This window comes from Schistocerca cancellata, chromosome 2, assembly GCF_023864275.1.
Source record: "Schistocerca cancellata isolate TAMUIC-IGC-003103 chromosome 2, iqSchCanc2.1, whole genome shotgun sequence".
NCBI classification, from domain to species: Eukaryota; Metazoa; Arthropoda; class Insecta; order Orthoptera; family Acrididae; genus Schistocerca; species Schistocerca cancellata.
In genome coordinates, this window is record NC_064627.1 from 978,821,470 (window position 1) to 978,843,249 (window position 21,780).

Here is a 21,780-nt window from a genome sequence, read left to right on the forward strand (position 1 = left end):
ACAAAGCACGCAATAATTACAGGCTGAAAGCGGCTCCTGTCGACCTTGACACGAAATGCTTGCAGCAAAGACCTCTTATTAGCGACCTCTTGTAATCGAAGCTTTCTGAAGGTGTGGCTTTCTCTTTGTGATAACAGGATGCTGAATATGTCCTTCTAAAAATGAATGAAATATTAATTTTTCTTCACTTGTATGTAAGGTTGAGCAGTATGCTTCCTTCTAAGAGTCGACGATTTATTCCTGACGCGTAACTGTAATCTATTTTCCTGCTATGTCTTTCCCTTGGCTCCCCACAGTCACAGCAGATGGATGCAAGGAAGATTCCTTAAAAAAATGATGCTTTTGAAAAGACTTAGTCCCTATATTTTGAGATGCGTTCGTCACATTATTCGCTCTAGAGAAATCTCAGCTACTTCAGGGTGCACTCTGAAACAAATCAGACATCAATTTACATCTGACAAATTTATCCGCAGTTATCGCATTTTAACAATGACTAAGTTATTTTCAACAATACATTCGGGAATCACTACTGTTCAGATGGAAGAGAACTGCGTGAGAAATTGTTGCGAAAATAAATACCTGACGATTTTACGATGAAATGTCAATGTTTTATAAGCATACACATGTTTTTTAGATAAATTTTGTTCACTAATGCTTTTACGGAATTACAAAAACGTGGTTCAACAAATATTTCTCGTAGTAACATTATTGCTGCCCATGATACGTATTTAGCGACGGGACACCTCTTCTGACTCTCTTGCTACACGAAAAAATTGATCAATAATGATATGCAAAATATGTAAAAATTTATGAAATCCAATGTTTACTTTTTGCCCTTTGAATGTAATCTAATAAACCGTTAACAAGTTAAAAATTTTCGTACCTGCTCAGAACTTTGGGCTTTGCTTTTGCGCTGAAGACCGTTAACACGTCTTTCCCAAGGGAACAAAATTCGCTCTTTGATCAGACAAGTTTCTTTATCGAGTGCAAAGAGTTTATAAACGTCGAGAAGTTTCAGAATCGTATTGTCAACACGAAGGCAGTTTTGGGGGGAAGATTTTTTTGTGGGAAAAAGAACGATGAAATGCGAAAACGTGATGGTACGAGATGAAACTACTGTAGAAAGTTGGCACCTTCGAAACACCTGTTAGTGGCAAGGACTTTCCTTTCGCCCGCTTAACGGAGTATGCTCTTCTTCCGAGCCAGCTACCAAGTAGGTTGCAGCGTCCTTCCTGCGTTTCACGTCGTGTCGAAACAAGGATGCACAATTTTCTCTACCACAAAGATCCTGCTGACACAACACATTTCGCACCGCGTCCCGATCGAAGTGGAGCGTGATATTTCCTCTGAGAGTTGCACACTGTTGTAACTTCCACTAAATTTACTTTGCGCAGGTCATTAGTAGTACATGGTCCACAATTGAAGAAGTGAGTCTCGGTCTTCAGCGATTTTGAGGAGGAGAGTTAGTGAGGACATAGTGGCCACTTTTTAGCGATCTTTTTTGTTGGTGGTGCAAGAGTAAGTGAATGTTAAGTAGTAACGATCAGTAACCATTACAGGAAAAAAGCTCTGTTTTCCCGCGAGACAATCGCAAATGGCGAGAAAATACACAAATTGTGCTATGAGAACGGGAATTTTGTTACCATGATTTTAGTATCTTCAGTCATACACCGAATGACTTGCGACGTATCCTGCGAAATACACATCTACTGGATGCATGTCCAGCGCCTTTGTTCCGTCGCCCTTGCTCTCTGTGGAATACTAGAGACTGCTCAGTTCGATATACGTGCGAATCTTCTGTGTCTTAAAGCGAGTTAAAAAAGTTTAAATTGTGAGAGCAAGTGACAAAGCTCCCATCCTGTGCTACATTGCACTCGGGCAACTTCGTTATTCAATGATTTACGCTGGAAGGAACACCGTTTGTTTTTCACTCAAATCTTCCGACCTATTAGGCCGTGGTCGAGATGTAAAACTTTCTCCCAACGTTTCCTCTTCGACTGCGGGAGACATTTTCAGAGGTAAAATGGCTGATGGAAACCAGAATTGGAGGGAGCGCCGATTATACAGGCTGTGTAGAGGGCACCACAGTCTATCACGTGACGTCGACTACGAGATTATCACTGGTATTGCCAACATTCTCGACAGAAATTAATCGATCGTCATCCTTATGTAGCAATGTTGACATCCAAATTTTGTCTCATTTAACACCTTCCTCTTTTCTATTAAAATTATAATGGTGTTTATAGATCTCAGTTGTCTCTCTATACATACGCGCATGATAATGCGATGTTTTTCGATATGACACTCGTCTCTGTGAATTTTATTTCGTGATCACCCTCCTGGTAACTATGTTCCGCTACGGCAGATTTATTCGTATGCCCTAGGAGGCAATTCCTCTTGTGTTCAACGAGACGGGTGTTAACACGTCTTTTTGTGGCACCAAGTGATGTCAGTATGTAGCGACTGTGTCCACTGAGAAACACCTTCCTTTAGAGGGAAGTACACTATCTAATCAAAAGTATTTGGACACTTATTTGTGGGCCGAGCGGTTCTAGATCCTTCAGTCTGGAACCACGCGACCGCTACGGTCGCAGGTTCGAATCCTGCATTGGGCATGGATGTGTGTGACGTCCTTAGGTTGGTTAGGTTTAAGTAGTTCTAAGTTCTAGGGGACTGATGACCTCAGATGTTTAGTCCAATAGTACTCAGAGCCATTTTTGAACTTATTAGTGAACATTAATATGGGTGTGTCCACCCTTCGCCTTTATGGTGATCTCTGCTGGGCACATTTTGAACGAGGTGTCCGTGTATTTATAGAGTAATGGCAGCCCATTCTTCCTCAAGAACTGAAATCCAGAGAACGTAGTGATATTGGACGCTGGGTATGGAGCGAAGACGACACTTCAGCTCATCCCAAATGCGTTCTGTTGGGTTCAGGTTGGCTCTCTGGGCAGACCAGTACATTTTAGGAATGTTATTGTCCACAATCCACTGACCTACAATTGCTGCCTTGTGATTCTAATACAAACTATCATCATCTCCGAACTGATCCTATACAGTAAGCCATACACAATGCTGTAAAATATATTCATATTCTTCTGCATTTAATATTTTCTTAAATGTAATATGAGGACACGAAAAACACCCCCATTCTATAATACCACCTCCTTCATACTTCACTGTCGGCACGACAGATGATTGCAGGTTATGTTCTGGCATCCGCCAGACCCAAACGCTTCCATCGGGTTGCCTCAGAGTACGGCGTGATTCATCACTCCAAATCACTTGTTTCCAGTCATACACTGTCCAGTGGTGTCCCTCTTCATACCACCTCAAGTATCGCTTGACAATGGCTCATGAGGAGCTGCTAGAACTCCATTCTTTTTAACTCCCTACGCACAGTTAGTGTGCTAGCTGGACTGCTATACCAAGTAACGAGTGATTTCTTCCACTGATTTCAAGTGATTTTTTTTAGAATCACGTTCCGCAGTGTTCGACGGTCCCTGTCCGTCAGAACATGAGCTCTGTCTGGTCTTGGTTTGGCTTGATTGTTTCTTTGCGTTTCCACCTAGCAATCACATTACCAACAGCCGACTTGGGCAGCTTCAGAAGAGTCGTAATATCGCTGACGGTCTTGCTATTCAACTTACATCCAGTAAATAGTCCACGTTCGATGTTATTGAGCTCTTCTGGCCGGACGAATCGGCCTATCGTGACATCTAGCGGTAAATTCCTTATCACGTAGGAGCGTCCAGACACTTTTGACCAGATAGTGTATAGAGTTCAATGAGCAATGTGGATACAAAAAGTTACTCAGCTACATGTCTGGAATTCTTTGTATGTCTCTGATCCCTAAGTTAGCTGCAGTAGCTTAGACGTCACAGTCGTTTGACTGCATTCTAAAAAGGGAAGCTTAGGTTTAATATCATGTCAACGACGACGTTATTAGAGACGTAATATAAGCCTCGCTAAAAGTCAGGCACGGGGAAGGAAATCAGCCGTGTCCTCTTCAAAGGAAACATCTCAACCACCTTAAGCGATTTAGGGGACCGACGGAAGAGCTAAGTTGGATATGCGGAGGATAATTTTATCGCAGTTCTGCCGAATACGAGTCTAGTGTCATTCTACTAAGCCACATCGTTCGGTCACAATTGCATTTTATACGTCTGCTAATGTTTCCTCAAGAATCGTAGCGATATCATAGATTCAGTTACAACGTGGGCAACATTTTGAAGGAGAACCGCTTAACATAATGAGATGCCTTGCCTGAAGTGTACTACGATCTCTTTGCTGCATAATGTTGCATGTACTAGTTTTTCAGCATTAACAGAGTAAGTCAGAGGCACGGTTATCTCTTAGCGGGTGTTTAGGAATCCCTAAACACAGAATGCAAGTACAGCAGTTTCAATGAACAGTAATTTCATTATCTTAAAAAAAAGGCTCAATATATCAGAAAGAGTTAAAGAAGCTTTTCAGAAGCATTTTTACCGAGTTAATTGAGGGTGGATTGTGAGCAATGAGAATCATGAATGCACACCATTCTGAATTCTTGTGAAAGTACAATGTCACCAATATGTAGATGAATTAGTAGATGAAGCAGGTGACAAGTACAAATTGTCTGGGAATGTTTACCGTCACTTAGGCCTATGCTACGACGGAAACGAACGATGCCACGGATTCCACAAAGAGATGCCTTTCGCACTGATATTCAACGTTGTAATTTATTTATTGACAGGATACTTAAGATAAAACTGATTACTGCCACTGGAAAAGGTGATCCTTGCTTCGAGTTTAATAAAAAAAATTTCTGATGGTTGACTAGCCAGGTGCTGTGGCTAACACAAAACAATCGAGCGTAGTCAACATAACATTATAAAAGCTTTCACGTTACAACTTCATACCGCACTTTGCTTCTCAGAGGATACTGGTGTTTCCCGCCGTTTACCAGATTAAACACGCCACACCGACCTAAGCATTGTGAAACATTAGATAGTTGCATAAACTCGTAGCGTTTTTGTTTTTAATGTTGTTTTTTTCATGTTGGTATTCCGGTTGCTATTGGTTTATTTATCGACTGTAATTTTTAATTTGTAGTTCACAGTTGCTATTTGAGTTTACATATTGTCATTTTGTCATTTGGAGATAATGAGTGGAGTTGTGGACACTAGCAAATGGAGTGCCGAGTGGAGGAATCGGAACATTTCTGACGTATTCCTCTGTCAGAGTTCAATAGAGGAGTAACAGTAGCGGGGACAGTCAGAAACATTTGCGCCGTGGCTAGAGGTAGAGCCATTGGACAAAGCACGGCAAGGAAATGGTTTCTCGTTTTAAGGAGGATCGTTTTTACATTAGTGACGCTTCCACGTTCAACGAGACCTTCGGGGTTTGATGAAGATCGTTTAAACGCATTAATCCACAGAGATCCACGTTAGTTAACTCGAGAACTGGCAGACGTGATGGCCTGTGAACATTCGTCCACTGTGCGTCATTTGCATCTAGTGGGGAACGTTCAAAAATCGAGTGTATGGGCACCGCATGCTCTAAGCCAAAATTACAAAAATTAGTGGATGGATATACGTGCCTCACTGCTTGCTCGTCATCAGTTGGCTCATGAGCAACACAGAACATTCCTAGCCTGTATCGTTACTGGTGACGAGAAATGGTGTCTTTATGCTGATATAAGGAAAAGAAAGGAATGGCTGAGCCCAAACAAAGCAGCAACTCCCCGTACGGAGACCTCTGTGCACCCACAAAACAATGTTATGCATGTGGTGGAACAGCGATGGTATGGTGTACTACGAATAGCTTCCCCGAGATGTAGCCATCACTGCTGACATTTACTGTCAACAACTGAGACGTCTTGCAGACGCTATTCAAGAACAACGACCAGGAAGACTGTGTGAAGCGATGCTAGTCCACGATAACGCCAGCCCTCATTCTGCTAGTTTGAGAAAAAACGCTATACTGTAGTTAGGTTGGGAAATCATTCCGTACCTACCTATTCACCTGATGTTGCGCCCTCAGATTTCAACTTTTTCCGCTCCCTATCGAATAACATTCAAGGAACTTCCTTTCCGGATGAAAATGCGCTCCGAACGTGTTCTTCCCCACAAAGCCTGGTGATTTCTGCAGTCGCGGAACCGAAATGTCACCCTACCTTAGGCCGACGGTTGTAAATAATGAAGGAGAATATATTATTGATGACTAAAGTCTCTGGTACGTGTGTCTGTTGCTTGTGGAAAACCGCTACGAATTTATGCACCAATCGGAAATGAAAATTTTTAATTCGGAAACTTCTGATCGATGAATTTTAAATTATTGAATAACACTAGAGGAAGTGGCAAGGTCCACATGTTTCATTTCGAAACAGCCGAGTTTATTATTTAGTTTTGTCGCTTACTCATAGCTATTAAATCCATCGTATATCATTCTTATTTTAATGCTTCCTTGCGTATTTTTTACGCATTTTAAACACATTAAAAAACGCTTTAAAATCTGCGCCGTAACAGCAGGTGTTCCGGGGAAGAGCCGTGAGCTTGTTAAGATGGAAATACATTCAGCCGAAGGTGCTCCCAGTTGGGGAAGAGTTGTCTCGCTTGTGGTAGAACCGTCGGTGGGTGCGACCTTGGCGTGCCAGCGAAGCCGAGCGGGTCGCTGGAGAAAGTGGCAGCCTCCAGCCTCCTGCTTCCAGCTCCAGCCTCCAGCTGGCGACGGAGACTGGCTGCAGCCACGTGTACTCCGTCTGCGCTCTCTCCCGTCACCCCGCACCGCACACTAAAGTCAAATGTCTAGACGCACCTGTTCAGTTCTGTACTCTCCGTTTCTGGACCAGCTACTTGGAGTTACAGCGCACACTCACAGAAAAGGGCACATGGAGGGTGCTCGTGAGTACGTATTACATAACGGCCCATAAAGGGAGAGTGGCATAAACGTCACAACGATCCTTAGCGCACAAATAATTAGATGATAGTTTTCTAGGGTACACTAATCCATTATTCGCAGAGAGTTGAAAAGGATGCTTTGAAAGTCTTTGTGGTCTGGTTCGTGGTGTATTGTCCGAAATTACACCTGAAATGTTCACCGCAAGTTTTGTTAGGACAATAAGGAGGCATGTATACTTTTTGTAGCGAGAAAATATTCTGAGAACTGTACCGTTTGGACGCGCCTTCATTTGCGTCTAGATGCTGCGTGTACATTCCAGGCCGGCCGGAGTAGCTGAGAAGTTCTAGGCGCTGCAGTCTGGAACCGCGCGACCTCTACGGTTGCAGGTTCGAATCCTGCCTCGGGCATGGATGTGTGTGATGTCCTTAGGTTAGTTAGGTTTAAGTAGTTCTAACTACTAGGGGACTGATGACGACAGCAGTTAAGTCCCATAGTGCTCAGAGCCATTTTGTACATTCCAGAATTGGGCTTCCATTTTATGCGGTCTGTAAGTGGTCATAATGGTATCGACTTCCAGTATCTAGAAATTTTCGCGTGCACCACACATAACTTATGATTTGTCTGTTAGACTATTTGCGATGGTAGCGTCCACACAAAATTTTGACTAGCTTAAATGTTTCCATTTGACTATCATATGATGAAGTATGATGCGTCACTGCACAAAACTGTCATTGACTATGCTGTGGTAATGGCTTCTTCAGTGAAGTTTACTAGACTGTGCTTTATGAGTTCACCTTTCTGATTATTGGTCCTGTTCGGAAAGCGAATATTTCGTCCCCCGACGTCGAATACTCTCCACAATCGAAATATTTACTGATACTATGAGAACTGGAGGAGCAGGGCACAATTTTTTCGAAATAATTTTTTCAACTACTGAGTACCTCAGGCGAGAAGAATGTGTCGTCAACTTGGTCGGTTTCGGAAGTTACCCTTCGTTTTTTCTTCGTGATGATGATGATGTTTGGTTTGTGGGGCGCTCAACTGCGTGGTTATCAGCGCCCGTACAATTGCCCAATCTTTGCTCAGTCCAATTTCGTCACTTTCCTGGATGATGATGAAATGATGAGGACAACACAAACACCCAGTCATCTCGAGGCAGGTGAAAATCCCTGACCCCGCCGGGAATCGAACCCGGGACCCCGTGCTCGGGAAGCGAGAACGCTACCGCGAGACCACGAGCGGCGGACGTTTTTTCTTCGTGTGTAAAATCGAAAGAATAAAGTACTGGGCTTCAATTGCTTATCATCCGTTAGAAAGGAGTGTCATGAGTGACAGTGCACTCTGTTGTATTGGGATATAGCGAGGTATCTTCTGTGGCACTTACAGAACCACCCAGATTTACCATAGGTACTTTAAGAAAAGAGAGGGTAACATTAATCAGCATGTCTGGACTTGCTGTCAGTAGACTTAGTACCCCAAAAAGGATCTTTCTGTTCTTCCTTGTTGGGTGTTGAGACTGTGCAGTCTGCTATTGTATTCCATTCTGGTTGGTGACCACGCTACGGTGTCTCTTGAGCAAAAAAATTGTTCAAATGGCTCTGAGCAATATGGGACTTAACTTCTGAGGTCATCAGTCCCCTAGAACTGAGAACTACTTAAGCCTAACTAACCTAAGGACATCACATACACCCATGACCGAGGCAGGATTCGAACCTGCGACGTAGCGGTCGCACGGTGCAAGACTGTAGCGCCTAGAACCGCTCGGCCACCCCGGCCGCCTCTCTTCAGCACATAAGAAATGTTTTCTCTAAAGCGTTTCCACGAGGGCTTTGAAATATTTGAAGTTGAATTAATTTCAAACACTTACTATTAATATAACGAAATTTTTCTTAAATTTACTTCTGTGAGGAATAAAGATAGTTATTAGCTGATCTGTATGTGTTTTCTTCTTTCGTAGAACAGTAAAAGTGGACAGTGTCTTAGAAACGAGAACCATATATATCTAAATGCATTTCTGTTTGTTTCTGGAGTTGTGAAATTGTTCGCTACTGAAGTTGTCTTTTTTCCTGATAACTTAGTAGTAGAGTTTGTCCACAATCATAGAGTATCTCACCGAATCAGAATACGTACTGTTCGTATAACTATAGTGATAACAGTGCTATATGGATTTTACGAGATGTACGATAGTATTCACCAAGAATTTGCAGATTTTTGTGAGTTACTCCTTAAGTCTTTCGAAGTGATGTTCAATTTTACCATCTAATGTCACAACAATGGGAGAAAATTTAATTTCACACTGTAACTATGCATAGTTTTTCTGAGGATAAGTCGGTATCGATAAATCGATTATTACTAAACTAACAGTTGATAAACGGTGAAACATATCAAAATCATGTTACGCATGATGAAGAACTGTCAGGGTTTAGGAAAGTTTATCGAAAGCACAGTTAGCCTCATACAGTCTGGGTCATAGGAAAAGACAGATCTCATTTATCGGGAAAGTGGATCCATATTATATTTCAGTCTTCTTTATTTACGTCATTCCAGGTTGTTCGGTATCACACCAGAATACAATTCACTACCTCCAGCACTGTCACTGCTTACGCCGCCTGCCATTTATACCAGAACGTAATGTTGCGTCGCCAACGACAATAGTTTCGATGGAGCATTAATCCTCGAGAAGAAAGAGAACAAAAACTGACGATTTGCAAAGGAACGAAGGAACAACCAATGATAGGCTGGACCAAGACATCGATTTTAAGAGGAAACTACGTTAATCTGCACGGCAGGTTACTCAGAACAAACAATAATTATGGTCACATAAGGAATACCGCACAATGTCTGTCTGTACAGCACTTGCGGTGCTCAAAGCCTTTTCACGGAGTTCTCATAGATTCTCGTTAAAACGTGTACAACAGCGTGCTCTTAACATGATATCATCAGAAGTTAATACTTCAGTGGCAGTTAGTCATCTACCGCTCTGAAACTAAATATTTGAAAGGCCAAGTGTCCCAACATTTTGATGAGCAACCGTTTCGAATATGACCATGTGTTATTCTAAATACAATTTACCATTTACAACACGGAAATGGCCTTGCGACGAAATATGGAACAGATTTGCCACATTTCAACGGTACTGCGTTACACCAAGGCGTAGATGAATTTCGATAATTAGTAGCTTATTAATCTTCATCGTCGTATCTACCTATAATTATTTACTACATAAGCATCGGTGGTTGCTGCGGGGTATTTTCTGCGTATTGTGGTACAAGGAACCCACCCATGGTCTCTTGGTTACAAGGTAATTTTATTTCGTTAGATTTCTTAGTCTTGTGTACCTTTGTGTTTATATTGCACTGACAGTATCTGCACAACAGTGTGAATGTTGACAGTGTTCGCTGTGCGTCTTGCTTGGAGACAAACTTATTCCATTCACACTCAGCACTGTCTGTTAACAACAGCGATGCCACTTCACTCTTAGCCCTCAAGCTTTCATTCAGTACTGCTCGGTTTTTGCCTCGCAGCTGTTTTTCCGAAAGCCTGAGTTGCACGTTGACTTCGATACACAGTGGTATTGATAGGCATACTGACGAAGAGTTCGGCGATGTGCATTCTACAGAGTGTCGCAGCAGGAATGGTCGATATTCAGCGATATGACAGGAACGATCATTCGAAGCAAAAAAGTCTAGTAAACATGGACTCTAAAATGTCTACCTTAAGTGTTATGAGCAACGTTCACTTTTGATATTGTGAAACAAATCTCTTCTACGGCAAGCTCTTTGCTTTACATTTTTTTCTTTTTTTGGTCCATACTACCTACTCGAAAAATATGGAAACTAAAGAGCTTGTGCTAGAAGAGATATATTTCACGATAGTGAAGATGAACAAGTGCTCCTAGCTCTTGAGGCATGCGCTTCACAGCTCTTTTTTGATTCGGATGATTGTTCCTGTTGTACACCTGAATACTGACTATTCATCCTGAGACACCCAGTATATGGAGTGACTAAATGTAATGGATGAGCACCCCAACGATGCTACGTTGAACTCTTCCCGTAGCGAAGGCAAAAGACATAACAATGTGTCTGCATCTCTAAACGTGTTTTACGTTTTGGTGATTGCAATGAAGGTATTTCCACATAAACTTAGGTAATTGGCTAATAAACGGAATAAGTCATAATAACATTATTATTATTGTTGTTATTCTATAACGGATCACCGGAAACCACGAGTACCTCATACCAAAATACTCAGAAAACATCTCTGAAAGACCTCGGAATTTTGTCGCTGGATTTAGTTTTCAGTCTGTTTACCATGGCAACCTAACTGCACCGGTTAGATACATCACCAGAGCAAAACTAAAGCGATTATTGATCTTTAGTACAAATGGTAAAATGCGACGGGAAAGCTGCCAAAGAATAAAAAAGTTGGTGTTTTAAGTATGAGCAAGTAAGTTGTAGAGTATTATTTTGCTGATGTACAAATATGAAATGTGTAGTAAGAAGGTATTTGAATAGAAGAATCAAACCATTAAAAGTTGTGTTAAACATGTTTTGCTTTAATTTTGAGGAAACCTTCTGAAAGTATGAAAATTATTATTATTATTAATATAATATTTGGATTATAATTTGAAAGTTATGTGTTATGTAAATTTTATGAAATATTAACAACATATAACTTTTACCTTCGAAGTAAAGACTGATATACAGAGCAGATGTTTTCATATGTGGTATCTCAGCCGGGCCCGCATCTCGTGGTCGTGCGGTAGCGTTCTTGCTTCCCACGCCCGGGTTCCCGGGTTCGATTCCCGGCGGGGTCAGGGATTTTCTCTGCCTCGTGATGGCTGGGTGTTGTGTGCTGTCCTTAGGTTAGTTAGGTTTAAGTAGTTCTAAGTTCTAGGGGACTTATGACCACAGCAGTTGAGTCCCATAGTGCTCAGAGCCATTATCTCAGCCGGCCGCTGTGGCCGAGCGGTTCTAGGCGCTTCAGTCCGGAACCGCGTTGCTGCTACGGTCGCAGGTTCAAATCCTGCCTAGGGCATGGATGTGTTTGATGTCCTTAGGTTAGTTGGGTTTAAGTAGTTCTAAGTCTAAGGGAATGATGACCTAAGATGTTAAGTCCCATAGTGCTTAGAGCCATTTGAACGATTTGATTTGTGGCACCTCAATATGCACACGTATCAGTGCGTTGGGTTTTTTTTTCTCTGCGTCGAACTGTCTTCCCACAAACACGTCACAGAATTTACGAACTGATGTTTTCTGCACACTCGCATTTCATCACTGTGCGGGCTACGCCCGTCAGTATAGCGCAAACATTTTTGGTCCACATTTCAACACCTGATCTCCTGCCCAGCTGAAAATAAGCATTAATGGCCTGCCGTATGTACTTGCAGGTTCTAACCAACCTAAAAACATTCGACTTGTAAGGACTGTAATTATTAGTCTGCTAAGGACGTAAATACGGACGTAATGTTGTTCGGTATACCGTTCTGTCATTAACAGAAATATCTGCACTTGTAACCGTTAGGCCCTGTGTAAACATAAACATCGTTGCGTTGCGACTCGAGCGTCGCTGGTCATTTTTAGTGTAATTTTTTGGCAGTCATCAGCATTCTGTAACGTGATACGGCTTGTTCACACTGGTCTGGTCCTGTTCTGTAAAGTGTACAAAAGTTTTACTACTCGGTGTTGTAAATTGTTGTGGAAAGAGTAAATTACGTAACTGGTGAACAGCGACAAGGCTCTGTGTTGTTTCCTTTCTAAAATTTATGCATAAATAACCAGAAATCTAGTTCCTTCCTGGTAGTGCTGGAACATACCCTAAATTTGAGCCAATTCGCAGAAACTTAGAGGAGACAGTAGGGAGGAAACAAGCAGAGTAACTAATTTATTCAAAGACAGCTCTGAAAAACGGTCGCCATTCAAGACTACTACACGAATATAAAATTTTAAGCGAGGATCGCACTAGGTACTTTCAGTGCGGATGCACCACATTCTCCGAACCCCTGCGGAACTTAGCGAATGCTACGAGCAGTGCGGCTGCTGTACAGATCTGCTACTTGCGGGCGACAAGTTGAGGATATGGTTTGGACGGGAAGCGTGTCTAGATAAGCGAGAGCCGGCGCGGTAGCTAAGCGTGTTCGGTAATAGATCTGGCTACCCTCTGTGATAAAGAAAACTGAGTGAAAGAATTAACGATGAACTTGAACGTGCGTCATGTGAGGTCCGTCCCGGCCAAATTGCAGCAAGAATAAGGAACAAACTGAAAAAAAGGACGGTTAAGGCAACCGTCCTAGGAAAGCGATGGATCCGGGTTCGAGTCGCAGTCCGGCAAAAATTGTCAACCTTCACCAATGATTTATTTCACTGCATTTAGGCGGCTGAAGTCCTGATGTATCTTAATACTGTATTATTTTAATTTTTGAAATTAAGAAGGGAAGAGAAAATTAGAGTTTAACGGCCCGTCGATAGCGAGATCACTAGAGACGGAGCAGGAGCTCGGATGGTGTCAAGCATAGGGAAGGAAATCGGCCGTGCCCTTGGAAAGGAACCATCCCGGCATTTACCTTAAGTGATTTAAGGAAATCACGGATAACCTAAATCTGGGTGGCCGGACACAGATTTGACCCGCTGTCCTCCAGTGTGCTAACCACTGCGTCATCTCGCTCCGTCAGTTTTTGAAATATCATCGATAGAAGGATGAGGTCACAAGTTCCAGCATTAATTTTCTGTTGTATGCTGGAGTAACACGTTAAACACGTCCGCGCTTGCATTTTTTCCTGACAGCTTAGCTGAGACTGTACCATGCCTGTCGAGCAAGCTTCCGGTAGATAATGTCAACATTTAGAGAAGGCAGGTAGTGCAGTGAACGTGCGCGTTAAAGCGTCTTGTGGGATCCGAGCCCCCCGTCCACCTGCCAGCTGCGGCAGAGGCGTGGGCGGCGCCGGCTGCCTGGAGCTGGAGTCCAGCGCGCAGACCAGCGCCTTTATGTAACACCACTTCTCGCCTTTCCTCGGGCGCCGCTTTCCACGCATGGATTCCGGTCGCACAAAACAAACTTTCATGTTCCGTGTACGTCCGAAGTCGCAAGGCGCCCGTAAACTTGATACGGCTCCGAGAAAGTCGTCCCGGCTCAACGGCGGACACGCAACTGTTTTCGAGGAGCCCCTGCGTCATTTGCGTAACAGACATCGCCCGTACTTTTGTCAACGGGACTCTTACAGCGCGTAGACGAATCGGCTGTAGCTAAAACGTAGCCGTTACGGACTGCTTACTTGCATTCGGTAACAGATACTGGCAGTGGACTACGTCCTTCCCCTCCGGCCGCGACGCAAACACGCGGTCCGCCCCCTCCGGGTTTCGGAGGCAGCAGCCGCTTTCACCGTCTTCTGTCTATCGCATGGTATTCGGCCAAGTGAAAATGAAAGTTTGGCGCTGCGGCAGACAACAACTGATTACCGTTACTTTTAACCCTTAGTGCTCGACTGGCGGGGCAGCCCCGACCGCGTAAATATCGCAACAGACTCACAAGTCGGACGTCGCCGGCACAACCTTCAATTCGCTGCAACTCGTATGTCGCGGCTCTCATCGCCTTGTACTGAATCGTTCTGACACCTATCGGCAAGCGATATAACTACAAGGAAACGCATTTGTCGGAAGAATACCGCTATTGTTTTGTTTTCACGTTTCTGGTTCACTGCGAAGGCGGTGTTCGAAACCTAACTAACAAATGGCAAATTTACGTGATAATCCTAAAACAGTATTGTAGATGTTGTTTCCTGGACTCTCGGGTGTCCAGCCGGATGCGATCGTTGAAGTCCCACGATATTTCGGCAAATAACCTTTTCGCCATCATCAGGTGGTTCTGATGGAATGGTCTGTCTGCTCGAGTTCGAGGTTCGAGTCCTCCCTCGGGCATGGGTGTGTCTGTTGACCTTAGCGTAAGTTAGTTTAAGTAGTGTGTAAGATCAGGGACTGATGACCTGAGCAGTTTGGTCCCATACGATGTTACCACAAATTTTTTGTATTTGTTGATGCTCTGGCGGTAAAATCATAAATATGAGTAAACTCCCAGAGACTCGTTCAAAAATAAAACACGTGTTTTGATTTTGGAAGAGGGTGTAACTAGAAATTTAAAGTATTTTCCCATACTTGTTTTCCTGTTTCTGCACTTGTTTCGCTGCATAAATTACTGTCTCAGTTGGCCATTTGATCTGCTTTCATGAATAAGTCCCAAAAAATGGAACCACAGCTCCTGCGGTCAAGTTATGGTCAGGTCGTTGTTAGGATTTACCTTGTGCAGTAAGAACACAGACTCGTATGCCAGAGAACGGTTGTTCAAATCTCCGTCCGGTCATACAGATTTATGTCTTCCGTGCTTTCCATAAACCGCTGAAGGTGAAGCGCAATCCGAGCTTGTGTTACGTCTCTAACGATTTAGTCGTCAACGGGATGTTAAAATCTGACCTTTCTTTTCCTTTTTGGAAGACCTTTTCAAAATAGAGGACATTGTACGTCACTGACGTCGTCGCTTACGATGCGACATCAAACAACAACTCAGTGTACTTGGCGCCCTCTTATGCCGTTGATGATGAAATGGTTAGCGGTGAAGAGGAACAAGCCGGCCTTTGTGGCCGAGCGGTTCTAGGCGCTTCAGTCCGGAACCACGCTGCTGCTACGGTCGCAGGTTCAAATCCTGCCTCGGGCATGGATGTGTGTGATGTCCTTAGGTTAGTTAGGTTTAAGTAGTTCTAAGTATAGGGGACTGATGACCTCAGATATTAAGCCCCATAGTGCTCAGAGCCATTTGAACCATTTGAAGAGGAGCAAGAGCCGAAAACGCAGATACCTTTCGCGGCTTCTGCAACAAAAACCAAGACACTCTGCACACTTGCGACAGATTCGCTTACTCAAATTTGTCTAATTCTTCAGGTTATCACCGTACGTTATACAGTTCATTAGAGAGGTTGCCGAAAGCGGAATAGCGGTTTGAGACGCTCTCACTTCTTGTCGGCGAATTGAGTGAAGTCTCATACGCACTTTTAATTGGATTATTCCGCTTCGTGTGGATTGATATGACGTCACTATGAAAACCCTGGAAGGCTAGCACGGTGATGCACTGTCCTCTGTTCCCGCCAGTCAATATTGTAACATGTTACGACTACTTCAGATCACATGTGAAACAGTAGTCTTCAGATGTAAATCGGCTCTGATGTGAAGAGCTATGCTACGCAAATGCAAGTCCATAACAAAAAACTGGCTATAATGGCCGGTCGAAAACAATCATATTAACAGATGGAGCCGGCCGGAGTGGCTGAGGGTTCTAGGCGCTTCAGTCTGGAACCGCGCGACCGCTACGTCCGCAGGTTCGAATCCTGCCTCGGGCGTGGATGTGTGTGATGTCCTTAGGTTAGTTAGGTTTAAGTAGTTCTAAGTTCTAGGGGGCTGATGACCTCAGAAGATAAGTCCCATAGTTCTCAGAGCCATTTTGAACAGATGGAGCACAAACTGCGTTGTACCAGGATGTGGACAGAAATTGATCGTGGTCTTACCGAATGAATCTTCTTCGCATTCGCCTTACAGGTGAAACCACTAACATCACTTACCACTACCGAATCGGAATATTGATGTAGCGGTATTTTCTCTAGCAAGTGGAGGTGCTCAATCCGTTCCCCGAAAATTCTGTAGCTGATCAACTCTGGCCAGTTATTTTGCAGTGTCATTTATCATTTAACAAAGGATCATGTGCCACGTTGTCAGTTGCGGATCAGTCGATTTCGGTAACATATCTAATTCAGTCATCTTTTCAGCTGGCTTCATGAAGCTGAGTGAATTCAACAGGTCAAATCAATAAATTCGAGTCCACTCTTGAAATGAAATGTCCACGGGTGAAGTCACTTGTACTTATGTTAAGACACTCATAGTTTTTGTCGGTCACCTCTGAGAAGCTACAGTAACTTGTGATGCTACACATACAGAGTAACCTGCGGTGTGCAATATTAAGTGGAGAATTATTTCAGGGATGACAATGTCAACTGACGAGGCTAGTTGATTTGCTTCCCGCGTATGACGTTTGCACGCGTCGAAGCCGCCTTCCTTCCCGTTGACGTAAACACTGTTCTAACCATTGTTGATGATGTAGTGTTACAAATAAAAGTACAGTGACATGTGACAAATTCGTCAGATCGGTCATAGAAATTGGAAGCAAATACAGTACGTCGAGAGGATCACTAGAAGCAGTATGATGTCTTCCACTATTTAGTGAAACAGAATAATTTTCGACTAATTGTTACATTTTGCAAAAAGGATAAAACCGCTAAATTCTAACGCTCTGAAAACACTTGTTGTCCTTAGCTGGCGCTGTCATATAACGTATATTTGGCGGTAATGATGACGAATTTGCACTTGCCAAAAAAACTTTCGCTCGTGTAGTTGCAGCAATAGATGTCTTAGAAGAGAAAAGAACAGCCTTGGACATACTCCTGACTTTTCTACCTTTCAGCATTTTACATAAGATTCTGAAAGTAGTTTGGTATATTACCCAAAGAAGACTTTACGATGAGTGGAAAAACGCTCATTGTCTTCGAAAGCCTGAGCTGATATCTGGCTTAAGGTGACTGTGTACATCTTTTTTTGTAATCTACAGCTGGTTACTAATAAGTTTTGACACTACTCTGTTACCTGTTAAAGACATTCCGTGAGGATGTGTTCATAGTTATCTGTCTGCATTGCTGGATCATCGGAGTTCAGAATTTCCAGTTTGGATCAGTCACAAATTTTTTCAGACACTCCCTACGTAGAAGTGACATGGAGGTGGTATAACTCTACCGCAAAAGTTTGTAATTTCGAAGAAACAAAATACTAGAGATGTTTTTGAACAAATTAACTGATGTTTTCCACAAGAGCAAACGAGTAATTTTCGTCTTAATTGTCTGTCAGAGTTCGAATAATTTCGACCATCTGGGGCGTTTTCAACTGACAATGACACCTACCGGCCAAGGTCATCGGCAGTATAACTCAAGGAAATAATAAAACATAGAGCAATAAACACCTGTTATTGTAAGATATTCATTCTATCGGTTACATATATGGATATTTCGGTGAATACGAAAAGAAAATTTTGGAAACACTCTTTAGATTTCCTCTAGTTCTGTTTTCCACTTCCGATGTTGAATAAACTTGAAACATAAGCTGATAACAGACTCCAAAGAAAATGTTTCTCGATGGAGACGGCAGGTTCATAATTGCCCTTCACGCTGCATTTAAGTAGTAGCTTTTACGTCTAAAGTTCCCAATATTTTAAGTATGATGTACAACCGTCTGATGCAGGACTGAATTCCTTGATGACGGTACTAGCTTTTGATTCTTTTCACGGAAATTAGCAGTGCTGCAACTTACATTTTAGGCATCGTTATAGCGATACGAGCATTTTCTGCTAATACTATTGTTGTGTCTGTTTTATAAAAAACCGAACAATGAGCCACTTGGCTAGAGTTATTTACCGCCAGTAGTGGGCAGTGGAAGTCAAGAAGCGCCACTTTCACAATCGGTACTTGCAGCAAGAGAAAATACCCACCACAACCGGTGCAGCTGCCGCCATTTTGTACACGTATCATGCAATGACAAATTTCGAAACAAAAGAATACATAATATAATGTACTACTTTTCAATTTACTATACACTATTATCTGGACTCTATTTTTAGATCAACTGGTGCAATTAATTATGTGATTACTGACACCTTTAATAGAAGAGGCTTGTAACATATGTTGTGAGGGGTGGACCCATGTACATTTCCGTGAACCTTGAACCAAGTACTTGTTTTATGGTGAAGTAGAGAACGAAATGAAGTGATGCATAGCTAGAGAGCAGGTGGCTGTTAGAAATACTTAAAACTACAGTATATTTTCAATCAAAAGTTAATCCTCCACTTTGGCTGAACTATGAAAGTGAACAAAGACAGTTACAGAAGGAAACTTTTGCAAATGATCTGTTCGTTTCTTGTGCATGCATTGAAGTCTCCACGTACCTAAGGTAAGCTGAACCTTGATTTACTTGAAATACCATGAAATTCTATTGTATTAGTGTGATAGACATATTTAAGAAGCACCTTTTTACGGACGGTATTTTTAGGCACACAATAAAGCTGCATAATTATTTAAAGCAGTAAAGTATGTTCTCCAGTCGTACTTGAAGAAACTTCAATAGAAGGGTATAGAAACATATGTTGTGAGGGATCGATGCGTGTGTAGTTACGTCATAGAACACACCTATAAAACATTGTTAGCATCGTATAAATAAGTTTCACAGTGTCGTTATTCAGTTAGAAGAAGAAAAAATGACAAAATACAAGAGCAATGTTTGTAACAGTCTCGCGCGAGGGACATGATTAATAACAGAAGAAATAAGTAACAGATGAGTTAGTAATTAGGTGAATGAAACTGGATGCACGAAAGAAAAAAAAGAAGATAGCGCGTTGCTTCTTGACGGTGCGCTTCTTACCTGAGTGAACAAGCAGGACGAGCAGTAAAGAGGCGCTGTACACAATCCGCGCCATTCTCGCGCGTGGACACTCACTGGTAGTGACGTTGCGAGCGCCTACCAGCGCCTTTTATACGCGGCCTACATCCTCTACGGAGTCGGCCGTCTATCGGGGACAAACCCCTCTCTGTTCGCGACCCCTCATTGGCGGAGAAACCGCTCCAGCGCTCTGACGTCGCCTGCCTCCCATCATGGCCGCCGGCCGCAGAAGGCGCAGCGGGCGGTCCTACCTCCGAGTCTGTTGTCGTCGCTCTTTCCTCTCGCTCCTCCCTCACGTCTGCTGTCCTACCCGCATCTCCTCCCTCACTTCCTTTTGGACCACACGTCGGCGGCCGCCTGCTGAGATTTTGTCAAAGTACGAGGATGGATCCCCCCATCAATTCACTTTCATCGGAGAATATGATCAGGAATTCTTGCCGTTACATATCTTTAGAGTCGACTGTGATTAGTTACACTGACACTCCACGTAACGTGTATGAGTGGAGCAGATGGTCGAGTGTATTACATAAACGATCGGATTACGCTTCCGCTGCTGGTTAGGATCCCCGCAGATGACCTTGTCAAGGCGCTGTGGCCAACGAGAACGGCCGAAGCGAGGAGGACAACACTCAAAGGGAAAGCGACGTTCGCTGGAGCTCCAATGACTCGTTTATCATTACAGGCACAGCAGATGCGCCCACGACTAACCGAGAGTGGCGCTCGTCTCTAAAGTAATGCAAGGGCACAAGATGTGGCGTATAAACAACGAGAATAGCAGTTTTCTCTCTTCATTACAAAAAAATGGCTCTGAACACTATGGGTCTTAACATCTATGGTCATCAGTCCCCTAGAACTTAGAACTACTTAAACCTAACTAACCTAAGGACATCACACACATTCATGCCCGAGGCAGGATTCGAACCTGCGACCTTAGCGGGCACGCGGTTCCAGACTGAAGCGCCTACACGGCCACACCGGCCGTCTCTTCATTACAGTTTCCGCTATTAGGACGCAATATCGTGGCATAAGCGAGTGCTTTAAATGATATATTTCAAGCATAACAGTCAAACAAATACCGGTTGTACTACGATTTACACCCTCCTCCTAATAACGATAGGTGAAACGTGTAATGTCAAAAGTATCTAAGGACAAATAACTGTAGTCAACATTTAAATGAAATTGCAGTTTCAGAGAATAATTCGTCTCAGCAGCATTAATAATGTTAATCTTGTTGAAACCTCATTACATTAAAACTGACATAATATTCCATAGCCGGCCGGGGTGGCCGAGCGGTTCTAGGCGCTACAGTCTGGAACCTCGCGACCGCTACGGTCGCAGGTTCGAATCCTGCCTCGGGCGTGGATCTGTGTCATGTCCTGAGGTTAGTTAGGTTTAAGTAGTTCTAAGCTCTATGGACTGATGACCTGAAGTCTTCTATATCGAGTACCTTAGGATTTCCAGTAGGGGAGGGCCGTGAAGCATGAACCACCTAACGTTTTCTGACTTTACTGTCGTAACTGCCGTGGGTAATCGGAATATGAATACACTATTTTCGCATCTCAAGACACACTGTAAAGATTTTATGTTTTATTTATAGTACTTAATTACATTGATAGTAAAACAGCTACAATTACAAGGCATGTCTTTCCTGTGGTAATATCGACTGTTAATGATACAATGCAGTGATGCTTATTCAATAATAGTAGAACATACAAGTATGAGAACGTATTGTTACTATTTCAGCTCAGTTCACCAATGTTTAGCTCACAGTTTTACACAGATCGCAAATGAAATACAAAATATTCTCCTGGTCCACAAATTCAACATGTGTCGAGCGTATGCACTTGGTACAAAGTACCCAGTCTTCTTCAGATGACTCCAAACACATAATGCACTTTCAGTCTCTTCTGTCGAGCCATTATTTCCAGTAAATTCCAGCTTTCTTAGCTATTTTGTAAGTGGCTATCCATGTCCACTGTTTGCGTGTTTATTTTATTTTGCCACACCCGCAGATTTGACACCAACCATCCTACACTTTCGGGCCTGATCATTAACGCTCTTACTCTACCACGCTTGTGACAACACATCCCCGCAAGCTTGCACTTACTCAATCTCCACATCATGTCCCAGCGAAACTTTAATCGCCTTCACCTACCTGATCCTGAAATTCCCCCAGAGACCTATCCATCCCTTCAGCTTTAACACAATACCACTCTTCCTCTCCACGACAGGGCTCCCGCTCGTCCGTTCCTTCCAGTTTCTTTCCAAACACTTAGTTCGGAGTCCTCCCCCACGTCTTCCATCCGAACATTTCCAAAAAATTCTCTCTATTTCCAACAACCCTTCTCAACTACTGCGCATTTCCTACGATTTAAATAAAGAG

At 43.1% G+C, this 21,780-nt stretch overlaps 1 protein-coding gene across 1 annotated transcript in view; it reads right to left on the reverse strand.

The window, feature by feature from the left end:
- The window catches only part of LOC126162961 (chitin deacetylase 1), a 70,556-nt gene extending 51,020 nt beyond the window's left edge, over positions 1-19,536 (reverse strand). Inside the window, exon 1 of the mRNA XM_049919800.1 lies at positions 19,380-19,536. Within this exon, the coding sequence (XP_049775757.1) occupies positions 19,380-19,434 (55 nt within the window). The 5' untranslated portion in view covers positions 19,435-19,536. The remainder of the gene's footprint in view (positions 1-19,379) is intronic.
- Positions 19,537-21,780: the final 2,244 nt, after the last annotated feature.